Source organism: Adiantum capillus-veneris, chromosome 11, assembly GCF_014529385.1.
Source record: "Adiantum capillus-veneris isolate H3 chromosome 11, ASM1452938v2, whole genome shotgun sequence".
Lineage (NCBI taxonomy): Eukaryota > Viridiplantae > Streptophyta > Polypodiopsida > Polypodiales > Pteridaceae > Adiantum > Adiantum capillus-veneris.
In genome coordinates this window covers 40,064,604-40,082,596 of record NC_140941.1, presented here as the reverse complement: position 1 = coordinate 40,082,596, position 17,993 = coordinate 40,064,604, and the positions used below count along the sequence as shown (strand labels likewise).

The 17,993-nt window shown below is 43.5% G+C and overlaps 1 protein-coding gene across 1 annotated transcript; it reads right to left on the bottom strand.

Annotated features, from left to right (window-relative positions):
- Positions 1-14,681: 14,681 nt before the first annotated feature.
- Positions 14,682-16,361, bottom strand: LOC147447133 (uncharacterized). Its single transcript, XM_086524252.1, has 2 exons — positions 16,221-16,361; positions 14,682-16,138 (listed from the first exon to the last, which is right to left on the bottom strand). The coding sequence occupies exon 2, from the start codon at positions 15,972-15,974 to the stop codon at positions 15,027-15,029; it is 948 nt and encodes a 315-aa protein (XP_086380378.1). The 5' UTR covers positions 15,975-16,138; positions 16,221-16,361; the 3' UTR covers positions 14,682-15,026.
- Between the last annotated feature and the right edge of the window lie 1,632 nt (positions 16,362-17,993).

Below are 17,993 nucleotides of genomic sequence, written 5' to 3'. Positions count from 1 at the left end.
ATTTCAAACAGTTCCCTTGTGCAGACTGTTCTTGATGCCTTGCCAGATTATTACCAGACTTTTGCTAGTACTTGGAGACTTATGAACCAAGGAAATCCTAAATTTGTTAACTTTGATGCATTGTGCACATTGCTGTTGCAAGAGTCACTTTCTAGGAAAAACAAAATTAGACAGCGTGCAATTGACCAGGCTTTTATTGCTACACAAAGAAAAGGTGGTAATAGCAATGCAACCACTTATTATGGTTCTTCTGCGAGTGGAAAATCACCTGTTCTTAATGCTTCTTCTGGGAGCATTTTGTCTGGAAATTATGGTGATAAGGGCAAAAAGAAGATGCATTTCCATTATTGTAAATCTAATGATCACTTGATCAAGCAATGTCCTAAGTTGAAGGCCAAAGAGGCTAAGAAGAAAGAGGCTAGTTCCACTACAAATGTAGCTATTGTTGAGTCTTCTGTGAAAGGAGACTGTGATGTTAATGTTGATGCAGAATGGGCTTTTAGTGTAGATTGCACTTATAACCTTGTTGTCCATGATGCATGCATGTCAATTGTTGCAAATTCATATGTGTGGTATTTTGAGAGTGGTGCTACAAAGCACATTACCTCACATCGTGATTTGTTCACCTCTCTTGAGTCTGTCCCTCATGGGAATTTAGTTACTTGTGCCAACAATGCCTCTTATCCGGTTCATGGAGTTGGAAAGATTGTGCTTACTGCTGCAAATGGCAGTTCTTTCACACTTGTTGATGCATTGTATGTACCTAGGATCAAGAAGAATATTTTTTCTGTATCTTTACTTGCTAGACTTGGTCTTGTTGTGAAATTTGTGAATGACAGATGTAGAGTACACGATCTCAGTTTTGGTGATGAAATCGTTGCATCTAGCATTTTATGTCGTGGGCTGTATAAGCTCACTTTGTATGACAAGTGTGGTCATAATTTTGCAAATGCAGTTGTGGATTCTAAGGTTATTTCAGATGCAAAATTTTGGACTGCCCATTTTGGACATCTGAATTTTTCTACTTTGCTGCGTTTTCAGACATCTGGTATGGTTGCTTCTTTGCCGCCTCTTGAAGAACCTATCAAACATGTTTGTGAAGGCTGTATTTTGGATAAGATGCAGCGTTTGAAGTTTCCAGAGGATGGTTCAGTTAGGGCCACATGCAGGTTGCAGCTTGTGCTGCATAGTGATGTTTGTGGGCCCATGCAAACTCCGTCCTTGGGCAACTACCTTTACTTTGTGACTTTCATTGATGATTACTCCAGGCATGCATGGATATTTCCTCTTAAAGAGAAGTCCAAAGTATTTATGTGCTTCAAACAATTTCTGGATATGGCTGAAAATATCTTAAAATGTACTATGGGCACCCTCCATTCCGATTGAGGGGGGGAGTATATGTCTCATGAACTTAATGCATTTCTGGCTAGGCATGGGATAAAACACCAACGTACTGTGCCTTATACGCCTCATCAAAATGGTGTTTCTGAGAGGAAAACCAGGTCGCTTACAGAAATGGCACAATGTATGGTCAAAAGGCAAGCTTTGCCACATTTGTTTTAAACTTGAGGCCATCATGTATGCCACTTATGTACTTAACAGGTGTCCTAACAAAGGTTTGAAATCTATTACTCCATGTAAAGCATGGCATGATAGAAAGCCTTCTATTGAGCACATGCATGTTTTTGGTTGATTGGCATATGCTTTGGTGCCACAAACGCAGCGTAAGAAATTGGATGATAAGGCTGTCAAATATATTTTTGTTGGTCAGAGTGTTGAAAGCAAAGGTTACAGGTTGTATCATCCGCAAAGAAAGCGTATCTTGGTGTCATTAAATCTAGTATCTGACCAACCCAAATGATTTTCTCATATTAAACTGATCATTTAATGTGGGAGAATAAACGGGAACAAGGGTAAGGATATAAACATGTGCTTATAGATCTATCTCAACACGAAGCCAATACAAAAGGGGCCCAAATGAGAGATGGTCTATCAAAGATCAAAGCTAACCAGTGGAGCATAAATACCTTAGGGTTAGCTTCGTTGAAGACCTCCAATAGTTAGTGTTAAAAGTCCTTTGACCTTAGGTAAGCTAGGGTTGTGCTTGATGTGGGAACACGGCCCAAGCTTGAGGTGCTTGCCATGCCTGATGACTGAGATGCTCGATGATTGAGATCCTTGAGGTGCTTGTCATGCCTAAGATGCTAGGGTTGTACTTGAGGTGGACACCCAACCCAACCTTGAGGGGCTTAAGGACCAAGCTTGTGGTGAGAACTAGGCCCAAGTTTGAGGGGCTTGAGGTGGCACAAACATCAAATCAAATCCCTACAAGGAGGGGGCGAGCCATGCAAGAAGGGGGGGTGGTTGCTTGACCAGTCTCTCTCCCAAAGGGAACCCCTTGCCCAAGAGGCAAGTAGGACACATGTCAATCCCCTACCTAGGTTACCCTCATGGTGTGCCTAAAGCCTATTGGTTGGCCACCCAAGGGGTCCAATGATAATTTAGTGGATTTAATTAATTGATTTAGCATTTATCAAGACCTCTCTCTCAAAGGGGAAAGGGGGACACTTGTCCCAAGGCTACCCTTGTTGCTTGGTATGACTCTTGCTTGTGATTGGCTAGGCCTGGAGGGGTCCAATGAGCTTCAAGCATGAGCTACAAGGGGGGGTCGACCAAAGCAAGTAGGGGGCCTACTTGAGGGGTATACTCTCCCACACACACTCTCATTGTCTGAAGTACAAAGTGAAAGAGCTCCCTCTCCTTCTCCAAGAAAGTAGAGAGGTTGAGAGCCTACACTGCCACTCTTGGCTATGGAATGCAAATCTAACCAAGAGCCATGCTTCAATGCTTAAGATTTCCATCTTCTCCATCTTCATGTGACTATGCTATTATGTATGCTAGCAAGAAGAGTGATGATAAGTGAGGAACTAGTTCTTTCTCCTATGAAATGTTTCTTCTTCTTCTTCCCTACCCTCATTCCCTGCTAGCTCTCTCCACCTTCGAAGGTGTTTGAGGTCTTGGGACTGAGGCTTGGGATAGTTAATGCTTTCCACAAAGTTTATGCTATGCTCGTGATGCATGAAGTTTTCCATCTTCATTGCATCACCTAGGTCACAAGGAACACAAAGATTGTATTGTAACAAGTCTCTGTTGATGGGAGAAACTATAATACAAATGCCTATTGGAGGGGGAACCGGCTTCACATAAATCCGGTCCTCAGTTGTTGTCGTGTTGTCTAAATTCTCTCCCTTGCAAAAGTATTGTTCATGCCAAGTTAACTAAATGCTATGTTTAAATTGCTACCTTCAATTATGTTCACTCGCTATGCTCACAAAGTAATTTCACAAAAGTACTCTCTCTAATTTCCGCTACTCTCAAGTAAATAGGCCAATTCCATTACATGGGTATAAGAGCATTTGGTTTCTCTTTTCTTGCTTAAGAAGAGAGGTCCTTAAGTAGTCTATAAATGGTTTATTTTTTTAATTATATTAGAGTAAGTGGGATTGGGATCAATTATCGGTCTTGTTGAGCCCACTATGTGGGATATGGTGCCTAGGTCATATTATCTCTCAAGATGGTATTTGTATGGATCCATCAAAGTTAGAGGTAATAAAAGCATGGCTAAATCCAAGGAATCTACATGAGCTAAGAAGCTTTATTGGTATGTGTGCATATTATAGACGCTTTATAGAAAAAATCTCTCAAATAGCAGGACCACTACATGACTTAACTAAGAAGAATTTTTAGTATGTATGGACTGCTAAGGAGAAAAATACTTGATGTTGGTGATCTTGCAGATGTCACTCTTTACCAAACTATTGTTGGATGCCTCATTTATGTATGCAACACGAGGCCAGATATTTAGTTTGCAGTCTCACAGGTCAACAGATTTATGCATAAGACAGGGTATAAGCATTGGCAGGCTGTCAAGAGGATTTTCCGCTACCTTAGTGGCACTTTACACCTTGGATTGTTTTATCCCAAGGGAGGATCATTGCCGCCAGACTTACATGCTTTTTCAAACTCAAATTGGCTAGACTTACATGCGAGTGTCCACAAGTGGTTTTTGTTTCATGCTTGGCAGTTCATGTATATCATGGTTGAGCAATAAGCAACTTACTATGGACACTTCTAGTTGTGAGGCTGAGTACAAGGCAGTCTTCACAGCTACGGTTGAGTGTGTATAGCTCATACGCCTTATGGCTGATTTGGGTGTTGGATAGGACACTGCCAACACTATCTACACTGACAGTCAGAGCGCATTGGCAGCTGTGAGGAGCCCAATTTTTCATAATAATATTGTACATACTTCTACGAGAAAAGCACCTTTTGAGATCATTGAGGGAAGACCTAAAAGTCCCTTGCTACACAAAGTACATGGGAAGATATTTGCCGATGAGGATAGTCGTGACCTACAAGAATATTTTCAAAAGATTAATGAGGCTATATACATCTCTCAACAAAGGCAAAAAGTTGTTGCTGACTAGCACAAAAAAGCCTTAACGTTCAAAGAAAATGATTGGGTCTTACTTAAGTTTCCTAAGGCTCGATTAAGGCAAACAACGGGCAAAAATCCTACGGGCCATCAAAAGTATTATGCTAAGCTAGCAAAAAGATGCTATGGTCCTTTCCAAATCTTGAAGCCTATCAATGAGACAGCTTACCAACTCAAGTTGCCCAACCATTGGCTCACACACAATGCTTTTCATGTGAGCCTACTCAAGCCCTACAAAGGAGAGCCACAAAGTGAACCAATTATTGAAGACCCTCTCGAAGTTGAAGATCAAGAAGAGGTGCTACAACCCGAAGCTATTCTTCGGCATGAAGACAAGGTACTACGACATGGTAAGATTATCTGACAGTATCTTATTAAGTTCAAAAATTATCCTTTTCAAGATGCTAGATGGATGCAAGGAATACAACTTAAGGATAGTATGAACCTTGTCAATGCTTAGAATGCTACATTAGAGTAAGCACATGTACAAATTTCTTTTAAATGACCAATGTTTTTGTCTTATAAGACTAGTTCTATTTTTATTGTGTAGAAATTTAAATAGTATGCATGCTTAGAATCTTGTTTGTGATGACGAAGTCTCTTAAACACCAAGTAGAATTTGTCACTCTACTTGGGAGAATGAAATGGACTAAAGAGTAGACATGCTTGCGGAAGCTATGTCTTCCAAGCACCAAATGGATTAGTCATCCATCTTGGAAAGATGTCTTAGAGTAAAATGGGATCCTCTACCCACTAAGTAAGATTGACTAATGACTAAGGCTTTATCTCTTCTACCTCATAGTTGAGGAAAACTATGATTTCAAGAGAGAGGTAATGCCATAAAATCTAATATCTAACCAACTCAAATGATTTTCTCATATTAAACTGATCATTTAATGTGGGAGAATAAACGGGAACAAGGAAACATTTTTTCTTTCCTTTTGCCACACTCACAATTGTGAGTGGAGAGAATTTATATTAACTTGAAAAGAATACAATTGCCATGTGCTTTGAGGTGGCAACAATTCCATAGGGGACTTGAACACAACCACAACTGAAACCAAAAAAGGGGTGCTATGAGAAGCCTATCTAGTGGTCTAGGCAACTCAGTGCATGGTGCCACTCTTTATCTTTACCTATTGTCCCTCTTTTAGCTCCTACAACATGAATGAGCTCAGTGATCAAACACACAATATTATCAAATTGAGCCACAACGAGTTGAGCCTCAAATACCCAAAGGTTCCTAGACTTTCAGACTTGATTAAGGTAACAAAATCTGGTGATTTGGGTGCACACTAGAACGGCCTGGCTTTGGACCCTCCTAGGATCAAAATCATTTGTAAACAAGATAATCTTCCATGTCTTGCATACCCATTTGCAGATTTTAGCAACCAGTCCCCGCGAGGTGGAGCACTTGTTAAACAGATGTAGAGCGTTCTCAGAAGCCGAACTGCAACCAGAGCAAGTGACGATGCCGATCCCTCTATCGCAACCCTTAATCCCAGTAGGAATGGCTCCCCAAAGCACCTTTCAGATAAAAAATTTCATGTATTTATGCCATTTGATCTCCTAGATGGAATTAATACTTCTTTCCAATGCTCTTCTGGTTAATTTTTTTCCATATTTTGGTGAGTGGGACAAATTAGTCTATTTTGTATACTAGCTCACTATAGGTATCCTAGATCTTGAGGAGCGACAACACTCTATCTTTTCACCAATGCAAGGCCAACCTATTTCTGACCTAAATACGGGTGAAGGTGATGATGACAACACTTCCAAGAGTCTATTGATCAGAAGCCTTTTGTACAAACCCAAATTATGATGAAGCACTAAAAGCTCCGCATCCTTCTATCAAATGTTTCTATCATCCCAAAGGTGAGATAGTTTAGAGATCCCTTTGTTTCTTACCTAGCAAGCAATTTACCTCCAAGAAGGGTTCAAGGAACCCCTTCCAAGTTTGGGGAGTGAGGGGGACCAATGGAGAGAGGAGCCCTTGAAGTATTTGAACTTCTCCGCCCATTCTAGGGTTGAAGCCACTTTGTTACACTTTCATGCTAGTTCCCCTTTGCTACTGCCAAGCTTAAGTTATGCCTACATTATTTTGTTACACATAAAAAAGAGATCGCATGCGGGGTTGGTTCATGGGGAGCGGCCTCTCTGGGATGAGCAAGTCGAGCGGTCTTGGTCCTTTGTCCACATTAGGAGAAAGTTGGACTCAAGTTTGGGCCATGTAAGAAACGCCAACTCAGCATAGAGAGAGGTAATCCTGAAAAATACAAAAGTAGTGTTTTGGAATTCTATTTCTCATAGTACATACGTAAAAATTTTCTCAATCACTTAAATGCATGCTCGTACAAAATGCTTTTCGAGAGCCCAACTTAACTGTGCACCGTAATCCATGTCCGTGAATCTTAATGAGTGATGTGATGTGCGATGAGAGAAAACACATAAGAAATGTTTTCAAAATACAAAAAGAATACCACTGATGCACCCGAAACGTCCAAAAACCATAGGATAGCACTTTTAAACACTGAAATCCGATGTCTCTAGCTCAAGTTACAACCGTTTTAAGCCTAGGACCTCATGAGGTCAAAACCAAGCGAATAGAGGCCCCCAAGACCCCTCATGGGCCTTTATTTGCTTGGTTCTGATCCCTTCACATTCTTAAATAGTACCTATCAATTGCTATCACGTACAACCCGTTCGAATTTGAATTGCAAGTACCTCATAAAAAGGTGATTGATGCTTGTGCGAGATAGCAATAGTTGGTCACATAAAAAGGCGCTCAATGCTTGTGCAAGATGTCACTACCAAGCGCCTCACTTTTCTCATGACAATGATAATTTCACCAAAATGTTTTTCATTGATATTTTCAAAAATGAGACAAAAGGCTTTTCAACGTAACATTATCCTTCTTCTTATTGGCTAAGGAGCATTCTCTCACTAGAGCTAAAAGGCCCAAAAATGAGTCCATTTCTTTCCTAATGAAACTCTCCCTTGCTTGCGGCCCCATTTTTGGGCAGCAAGAGAGGTCACCCCTCCTACCTCCTCCTTGGGAGGGAAAATGGGCAGTTGATCCGTAGATCTACAGGGCTTCGCAGAATTCTCCTTGATAGGGCGTGCCCCCCTTCAAACTACTTGGCATTTGCTCCATGTTCATGTTCCTAATGGTGTTTTGGACTTGACTCTCTTCTTGGCTTGATGAAGTTGGGATGTAGCAGGGCTCCGATGCTGGTCCCTTTGCTACTTGCAGCTTTAGGGCCTCGGTGCTCTTTGGAGGGCAATGAGCAAGATGTGGGCAAGTGGGATCAAAGATGAATGGTTTGTATCTTGGAGTTGATCGAGGTTCCCTCTCGGTTGGATTGTGTTGTATTCTCCTATGGCAGGGTATATTATGTTGGTCCTTTTTTACAAGATCTGATGGCTCCCACCTTTGGAGGATTTGTTCATCAATGTGGCATCAATGTGGGGTTTTCATCCAAGTCTTGTAGGTGATGGAGCTTCCAGGCTCCCCCCTTTTGCGGATGTATGTCTGTTTATGGATGGGTGGCTCCCAAATCAGTTGATGTACTTGAATTTTGTCGGCTTTGGGAAGTGGCTAGTTTGTTTCCTTGATGCACTGGCTTGGAATTTTGAGCATGGCTCATAATGTAATTTTTCTGGTTATCAATACAATCACTCACTATTGTGAGTTCTGGGGAAAAAAAGACAAATGCAAAAATTTCATGCAAGATTTTGTATCAAAAGCACGATCTAAAATACCAATTGAAAGATTTGCAAATGGGTTCAAAAGACATATAAAATAGGATTCTTCAAGCACGATCTCTTCTTGGGAGGGAAGGTGTTCAAGAGCCAAGCACTGCTTATCGCAACGCAAATCGTGAGATTTGTTACTTCAAACATGTTTGGAAGGAAAGGAGCTGTCAGATTTTTGAGAACACCATGAAAACAACTAAGTTCATTGAGATAATCCAAGAAAGAAAATCTGCATAGTATGTGCACTACATTTTGGTGGTGTGAACCAAATGTGAACTTGGTGTAAACTCGATGTGACCTCGGTGTGAACTAAGATTGCAAGCGTGCCAAAACTATAATGCTACCAATCTATTTACATAAACAAAATGCGTGCATTAACATAGTGGTAAGACATTCTCCTTTTGATGGGGAGGTCATGAGGTCAAACCTTGCCCAATCCATATTTTTCCTCCAAATGAATCCATATTTTTTCCTCCAAATGAATCGAACGTTCCAAAGTCAACAATGATCTGGGACCGAAGATCCCCTCCAGAGGAGGTGTCGAATAGTGTTAAGCCCCCCCCCCCCCCCCCCCCCCCCCCCCCCCCCCCCCAACACACACACACAAATGTCTTCTGCTACAATGTTGGTCCTCCTCCAACCCTCTCCAAAAGCCCTCGATTTACAATCTATTTGCCCTCCATCAACCACATACCTCCTCTCCCCCATAGACCCCAACTATCAATCTGCTCTAAAACTCCTGCATGCCTCTTTAAGGTTTTTAGCGCGAGCATGTGTGGGCATTTTTGAGTAGAGGGAACAACGAAAATGAACCTCAGAATGGACTTGCCAGGACCTTGTGCAAGTGCCCTTAACGCAATACGCTACTAATGAGAGAGAGAGAGAGAGAGAGAGAGAGAGAGAGAGAGAGAGAGAGAGAATTTGTGTACTCTCGCTTCCTCCCTCACCTCCACCTCACATTGTAGGGGGTCAATGCTTGCATTGCCCTGTCATCGACGAGAGCCTTCCACAAAACGTATCTCCATGCTCTATCGCAAGCTCTGTGTGTGTGTGTGTGTGTGACATAGAGAGAGAGAGAGAGAGAGAGAGAGAGAGAGAGAGAGAAGTAGGGTGATGTCTTTGATTCTTTTGAATCCTTTCATTCCACAAAACGTATCTCCATGCTCTATCTCAAGTTGTGTGTGTGTGTGTGTGTGTGTGTGTGAGACATAGAGAGAGAGAGAGAGAGAGAGAGAGAGAGAGAGAGAGAGAGAGAGAAGTAGGGTGATGTCTTTGATTCTTTTGAATCCTTTCATTCCACAAAAAGTATCTCCATGCTCTATCTCAAGCTGTGTGTGTGTGTGTGTGAGAGAGTGAGAGAAAGAGAGAGAGAGAGAAAAGTAGGGTGATGTCTTTGATTCTTTTGAATCCTTTCATTCCACCTAAACTTTAGTTTTCCAGAAGTGGGTTACAATGAGTCTCATGAGTCTTCTTTCATGATTGATGTGAATGTTGCTTGTCTCATAATGAGTATCTTCCATCTTTTTCCAACCAATCAACCAATGTTTATTGTTTTAAAAGAACTTCTTTGTTTTCATTAAAGAACTTCTTTTGTTTTCATTAGCAATAAGGGGAAGGCTGAAGCATCACTAAGGCCTCGCCCCTTTGGGGAGGCCAAGAAAGATCATACATAAATAAATACTATAAATCGAAAACAAAGACTTGCTACTATACATGGTTGAATTTCCATGCAGCCACAATGGAGGTCGACGCAACCTAGTCCAACCATTGTTGACACAATGCACACCTGCAACCCAAGACACTAGGGGTTTTGAAAGGGATCTATTGTGTTGCACCCCCTCCACCCACCTCCCTCAAGCCTTCAACCTTACCATACCAATGGGTTTAAGTTGCAATTCATGGCCAGCTTGGCACGCTCATTCTCCCACGCACGCAAAGAGATAGCTGTAGCCACGATAAATTATGTGGCCAACCGGTCACTCTAGAACTAGAGGGTGGGAGCTTCTGGTGACCACTCTCACTGGTACTGGTTCTGGTGGTTTTTGGTCAGCTACCTCCTTTGGCTTCGGCGAGTCTAGACATTGAGCTGCAAAGTGTCCATACTTGCCACAACCGTAGCAGTTCATGTTCCTCTTGGAGAAGTCTCCTCTGTCCCTGCCCCTACCCCTGCCAACTCCATTCTAGTAGCGTCCCTGACCCACTCTAGCACTCATGCTGGCTTCATTTTCTTTACACCCACTGGCTCCATCAGCCTTGAGTGCTTCCCAATTGGAGAGTGCGGTCATCAATAGGTCTTTTCCCTTCTTAGAATGGTGAACTCTGATCCCGCAATCATTCTAAACATGTTCGAAGGCCTTACAATATGTGCATTGGGAACATTCATTCGACATGTGCTCTTTTGATCGACATTTGAAACAGAAGATTTCTGTTTTCCTCACTGATGGTCTTGTTTTTGCTATCTCAACAATCTGTCTGGACATTTCTTTAATCTTTCTGGTCCAAGACCCCTTTTTCTTGGCTTTGCCTTTTTCATATCATTTGTTGTCTCACGAGAACTGGCGCAGGAAGTAGATCTTGAACTTTCCTCAGTCGAAGACTCACTGTCACTGGTTTGTCTCCTTTTATGGCCCTTTTCCTTCTTGGCTTGTTGCTCCAGTTTTAATTTACGCTGTACCAAATCATTGAATTTCTTAGTTGGCGTTGGTACTTTCTAATCTCTCAATTTCTTGTTGCGAAAACCATTTAGAAACTAGGCTCTCATTCGCTTCTCAAAGGGAGGCTCTTGAAGTTGTCGAGTCAATTCCTTGATCTTTTCTACATAACTGACAATTTCCTTGCCTGATTTTGTCAAGTTCACACAAAATGTCTTCCTCTCCTCTGTTGTCATAATATTTCCGCTTGAAGGCCTTGATCAACATGTTGTAAGATTTTAGTCGGCATGTTGGGTAATGGTAATACCATTTACGAGCAGACTCCTTCAGATTCTGAGGAAAGTATTCTCCCCATTCATCCTCATCAATGTGTTTTCATTCAGCATATTGCTCAAAGTTGCAAGTGTTCTCACATTGCAAGAAAGTGGGAATGAATGTGGCACCTCAAAGCATGGGTGTGAGGGTACTCAAGCATCATCTCCCCTCCTTTCACCCTCTCTGCTCCCACCTTTGACATCTCTCTCTCTCTCTCTCTCTCTCTCTCTCTCTCTCTCTCTGCTAGGACGTTTAGAGGAGTTTGTAATAGAGCTTTGGCACTACGTGGATCACAATAATATCATTGTGGCAAGTGTTGACTTAGTCAAGACGAGGGAAGGCATCAATTGCATGACAAGTTGCTTAACTCTCTCTCAACATTCACAACCTTGACACTCTTGCAATGTTTGGTACAATAAAGGGCCACGTCTATGGTTACCCTTTGAGTTTATTCACACCCACACATTCAATGCTCTTTGTTTGACCTGAGGGCATGATGTGTTCTCTCTATCTGATTCAATTGATGGCAACCATCACAGTTAGGCCCCATCAAAGCCTCTTACCCAATCTCCCTCTATGTTTGCAGTGTGCATACATGCAAGGCAACCTCTCTCTCTCTCTCTCTCTCTCTCTCTCTCTCTCTCTCTCTCTCTCTCTCTCTCTCTCGTTGTGAGCACAGGGCAAGATATAAGCAAGCCAACCATGTTTCTACATAGACATCCGCTGGTGAGGCACACTTTGATGTGGCACTACTGTTTCTTGGTTGTGCATTGGCAGGTCGGTCATTAGAATCCATGCCTATCCTTTCCTAGCCAACAATAACTCACTGTATGTTGCAAAAGATGTGCTTTACATCTTTGCTTTGCAACATTGACTCGATTACTTGTGCAAATTTACAACTGACCGGTTCCAAGTGCTCATGAACAACAGTAAACATACCTTTCCATGTTAAAGAGGTAGCTAGGAGCCATATGTGCTAAGGTCATCTCTCTCTCTGTGTGTGTGTGTGTGTGTGTGTGTGTGTGTGTGTGTGTGTGTGTGTGTTAAATTTAAGATAGCCAATTGAGAGGATTCTGAATAAAGGTAGTGTATATATTCAAAATCACGTTATCGATTGTCCAAGTGTTTTTGCTGAGAATTTCCTCTAGAGAGATCCATACATGTTTGATTTTTTTTCTTTCAAAAAGTTACCTTAGGGTGCAACAAGAAAAAGGCTATGAAGGTGATTCAAGACACGAACACACATAATTTGATGACTTTGAACAAATCCTCGTTTTGCTTTCCGAGGCGGGGAGAGTCTTACTCATTCTCAAGGCAGCAAAACATAAGTGTGTGTGTGTGTGTGTGTTTTTTTTTTTTTCAAGGCTTTCCAAGTGTGACTCTCACAGTCTCACTCGCTAAATAAAGAGTGAAAGAGGGAATGTAGGGAAACCTTGTGAGTTTCACAAACTTTTGGATTTTAGCAAAAGTTTAGACAGTTTTGCAAAGTTGAAAATTGAAACTTTGACTTTATATAATCGTGAGGAAGCTTCTTGGTGTGCGTTTTGAAACTCACCGTGAGTAGACGCTCTTAAAGGGAGAGAGGGAGAGAGAGTAGAGTAGAGGAGCGAGTAAGTGGGCAGGCCTCTCTAGGAAGCTAGATTGCACCCCAATATATAGACATAAGTTGGGTCGCACTCAAGGTAGCAGGGCCTCGTCACTAAATGACACCTCCTCAGGGAGGTGGGATCAATGGCCCACAGTAGGCGTCGCGAGGCGGGTGCAATCCGGGCCGTCCGATCGGCATTTGAACTAGGTGTGAACTAAGCGTGAACTCGAAGATATGTGCACCACACCAAATTTGGTGTGAACTCAGTGTGAACTCAACATGAACACGATGTGAACTAGGTGTAAACTGGAGAGGGTCTACACACCACACCAAATTTGGTGTGAACTGCGTGCAAACTCGGTGTAAACTTGTCCGCGACGCCGTGATCTATAAACTTATCCCCCACACACCTTCCAACGAGCGCGCGTTAGCCTAGTGGTTAGAGTCAATCCCGTGGGGGAGAGGGTAGTGGGTTCAAGTCCCGGATCCGAGAAAGTGGGAATCTTTTGCTTTCCGTAGGCAATCCAACGGTCACGATCAATCGGTGATCGTGAGCCATTGATCCCACCTCCCAAATGGAGGTGTCAATTAGTAACGAGGGCAGCAGGGGAAAGCGACCATGGAATCTCCCGTTTTTGGCAGATTTCCTAGCCTCTCGCAGTGCTGCAAAAATGAAGGGGCTAAGCTATAACTTAGGTGATGCAAAACTGAGCGCATTTGTCTCCCGATTTCAGCCAATCAGCTAGTTGAAGCCTGTGCAACGTTTCGACAAAATTATCTCAGTCCAGCTCTCCTCGTAGCAGTGCGACCATGTGTATTTCTTCTCGCCACTACCCCTGCTAATACCTAGCACGACCCGGCTCATAATCAACCCAAAATTTTGACAAGAGCCATACTATCTCACGGCTAGTGATTTGGACTTCGAGTCTTGCTATTGGGCGTCTCTCTAGTTCAAGTTTGTGTGACAACCTTATCTCTCTTTTGGTGTGTGACGAGTCTCCTAACTAGGGGCCAATTTCATGGATGGTGTGCAAGGTTTCTATTATAGGGAGGATTTGCACGGGCAAGGATAGAACCTCTCTTGCTCGTCAACTTTTTTGTTGCATATGATAACTGCTGCTAGCACGAAGCAACTCTTTGTTGAGACGAGGCGGAGGTAGCAAGCTTGTTTTCCAACTCTCCCGATTTTGACAGAGTTGAGACTCCCAAGTTTCGTTTGCTGACGACAACGGGTTAGGGGATCCCCCCCTTCCCGTGTGGGTGCGGATCCACCCTAATTAGAAGCAAAAGAGACTCCTCGTATCAGCACCTCCACACTTTTTGGCTTTCCACATTCAACGTTTCAATGTTCATCTTTACCACAGTCCACACACTTGACTCTTCAGAGAGGGTAAAGTGGATGGGCCCTGTGCCAGGCTGTATCCCTCTCCCCCAAAATAAAATAATAATAAAAAACAAGTGGAATCCGAACCACTACTGTACCGTCTTGGTGCGCATAGTGGTTTCTAGCTGCTGCGTATTGTGACTAGAGAAGTTTTATCGTCGTAGGAACGGGGTCACAACAAGATTTATAAATTTTCTCATGTAGGAAAACGGAGTCTTTCTCGGTGTTTTCATACAATGTATAACATCATGAGCTTTTGCTCGAGAGGCACCGTGTACCTAGGTACGATTGGGGGCAGGGGACACCCAAACACCCCCCCCCCCCCCCCCCTTCTTCCCCTGCCCCCCAAATCATACCTAGCTAGGTATGCGGTGCCTCTCGAGCAGAAGCTCATGATGTTGAGGTAAGTCACAATGTGGGAAATATTGTGAGAATTTGTCCAAAACTTCTTGTGGGTGTGTGTGTGTGTGAGAGAGAGAGAGAGAGAGAGAGAGCACCAATCACAACAGTTAATTGAACCGACTCGAAAAGTTTTGCCCCGCTCTTTTTGAATCTGAAGTAACCATCAAGCCTGAAGGGAATCATGTCGTATGCGTCCCGAGTTCAAATCCTTTCGACAACAGTATCAAGCATTTGTTAAATTGTTGCCTAATTTAAGACTGTACACAGGAAGATTGCTCTCCTGCTATTGTTGTACTCATGGGATAGGAAAATTATACAAGGGAGAATCACCATGAACCTGTTTGTATATGAAACACTATATGCAAGCAGCAGCCCATCATCACCGGTTGTTGTGTGTGTGCCTCCGCATTCTGCATCGTGCGCACGCATCCCGCATCATATACACTCTCGATAGTAATCATGCTCCAGAAAATCAGCTACACCAAGCACAAAAGTGCATGCTAGAAGGCCCATAAACCCAGCAGTTTGCACCTTGTAAACCCAATGGTCAAAAAACACTATCCTGTTGGCCCAAGCTCCAGCCCCTTGCCACAACAATGCTGCATGGAACACGAGCTCTGAGACCGTCAAGTAAATGTAGAACATCTGTATAGTGAATTGCAGGATTTCCTTCGGCAAATCGAAGGCCGGATACGCGAAAAGCGGCCATAGGGAGAGAAACACAAGGAAGGAGAGTACAAGGAACCAGCTTGCTGCCACCACTCTGCTGGGCTTGTAGGGGTTTATGTGCATGTCCCCCATCTGAATTGCCTGTGAGCAGGGATATGGGTAGGGATCCACATACACTTTGTTGGTAATCCATGGGTAGACAAGCACTCTGAAGAGACCAATGATGGCCAAGGGCATGGTGATGTTTGGCAGAAACGCGACCCCCGCTGTCGATATGGTGTATTGAACAGCGAGAATCCCTTGATAGCCAGCAGAGATTGTCAGTAACCCCTGTGAGCTGAAGAAGCCCGAGGGCTCCAAGCGCCGCACATGATACGGATTCACCGCCTCTGTGACGATGAAGGGGACAGGCGCTCGGCATGGATGTGCCTCATAGTTGATGATGGCCAGCTGCTTCTCGCCCCACGCTCGCCCCGCTACGATTCTGTATGCAAAGATGGAGTAGTAGCGCCACGAGAGGTTTAGCGGGTTGAAATAACGCAGCAACCACATGAGGCGCGGCAGAATTGCTGCCTCCTCAGAGAGAGTGCTTGTGTCCACCTCTCCTGCTAGAAGATGTGTGGCAATGACAAGGAAGAAGGACCGGACGGCGGCGGCCAAGAGATAGTAGTCCTTGTGAGATGTGCACAGATCAAAAGAGTCCATGCTCGCCATGGACTCGCCACACTCACACAGACACGCAAAAATGCAGAAAAGGGCCAAAGAATTCTTATTAACAAGGGGTTTAACCTCATCTGCATGAGAGCCAGAGAAGCTGAACACAAGCGCTGGCGGCTATATGGCGCTCTCTCTCTCTCTCTCTCTCTCTCTCTGTCTCTCTGTCCACACACACAAATACACACCGTTATTTTGGAGATCTGCAAACCTGACGTGATTGCCTTGTGACCGACGTTTCCTTACCTGGGGCCGCCTCCTCTGAGTCCTCTCTCTGCGTAGTGCACTCCCCTCTCTCCCTCTCTTTCTCGCTCTCTGTCTCCGTCTCCGCAGAAAAGGGCGATTCGATCACGGGAAAGCTACAAAATGTGAGCAAACGGAATGTAAAGCTTGAAGTTGAAACTTGACACCCCGGTCCCCACGGTCCTCACCTCTTTTGTCTTGACTAGTCAACCCTTTTACAGTTAAGTCGTCGGGCAGACTCGGGCTTGCAGATTTGCCGCCAGCTCATGGGCAATGGGGCATTTGCCTGCTTAGGGTGCATTCGCACGTAGTAGTGATGATCATTCATCGTGTGTGAGGCCGAGCCTCCAACCACTCCTCGAAACAAATCATTTTTCCAACTTTTACTTGACAGGAAAGGACTAATTAGACAACTTAGTTGTATGTCAAATTCCAAGCAAAATTGATTAAACAAGGTGAGGAAGAACAAAGGCCTACTAAGCTAAGCTGGTAATTTATTTCACTATTTCACTTCAATACTCTTTAAGGCTCTCTTGAGGGACACATGTCTAACAATTAGAATTGAACGACCTTCACCCATATGGATAGTAAGGTCTTTAGGAGGCTAACAAAATTTTGTTCAAAATCTTGAGTTGGTGATATTAGGATCTATTCCTTGGTTTCAGCGACAAGGGTTTCAGTGAAGGTGGACATGCAACTTGGTTATGGCTTTACCCAACCTGTGTAGGGTGTAGATCACAGGGACTCTAAGGGGCCTCCTATGGCATGGAGCTTGGTGAGGGTGGTGGGTTTGAGGATAGGATTGGCGTGGTTTGCTTCGAAGAGAGACTCTTGATGGCTACTCTCACAGATCTACCATGCCCTCCCTCACTTCTCTCAATTTTTGTCCATAGAGGCCATCCCTCCCTCTTTCCTAAGAGACACATGATGACTAATCTTGTCAGAGGCTTTTCGGCATGCAGGGTGAGTAATGGTAGGATATTCCCTTCATGGTGGCATTGGAGACCAGCTTCCGATGGGGTGGGCTCAGCGTGGTATGTTGATATTGGATTTCTCCCGCGGGGCAACGGGCAGTTATGATAATGCATGGCCCTGCAAAAAAGCATGTGGGTCTTGTCTTCTTTCGGTCTTACGGATAGTGAGTTCTCCTCATGAGGTGTTGGAGCTCGAAGGCTCCCCCTCCTAATTTTCAATTGCTCCTTTATGTAGGGTTGCTCCCTGATGAGTCCATTGTATCTGAGTTTTTTATATGATTTATATCAAGCTTTCTTTGATGGATATATTGGGGTGGCTCCCTTGTTAGCCAATGTAATTATTTTTGGGATTTTTTTTTTTTTGAAGAAAGTTGAAATGTATTAAAACGGTGAAAAAGGATACAAAGTACCCAAGGAGGGGGTGGGTATCCCTAGAACAAAGGGTTACAAAGAGAGGGCCTCTCTCATCATAAGTCTACATGAGTTGTAATACTGAGGGACTATTTTCCTCCATTGTTGCCATCTACATCCTTTTTGAATAAGAGAGACAGATTCATTTTGGGAAAGTACATCTTTGACTTTCCTACACAGCTACAATGCAGAGTGTAGAAGATCTCTATGCAGCAGGGACAGAGGAGGGGTTGAATCATTCTTAAAAACAACAACATTTCTTTTGAGCCATATAAACCATAGTATGTAGCCTCTCCATATGTTCCATAGAGGGATATCCAACCCTTTACAATTACCCAACAATAGATCCTTACACTCCAGAGGTTTCACAGTAACCTGAGAGAGCACTTTA

Excerpts from the sequence above, each read along its gene's own strand:
- LOC147447133 (XM_086524252.1), bottom strand. The coding sequence starts at position 15,974 with ATGGCGAGCATGGACTCTTTTGATCTGTGCACATCTCACAAGGACTAC.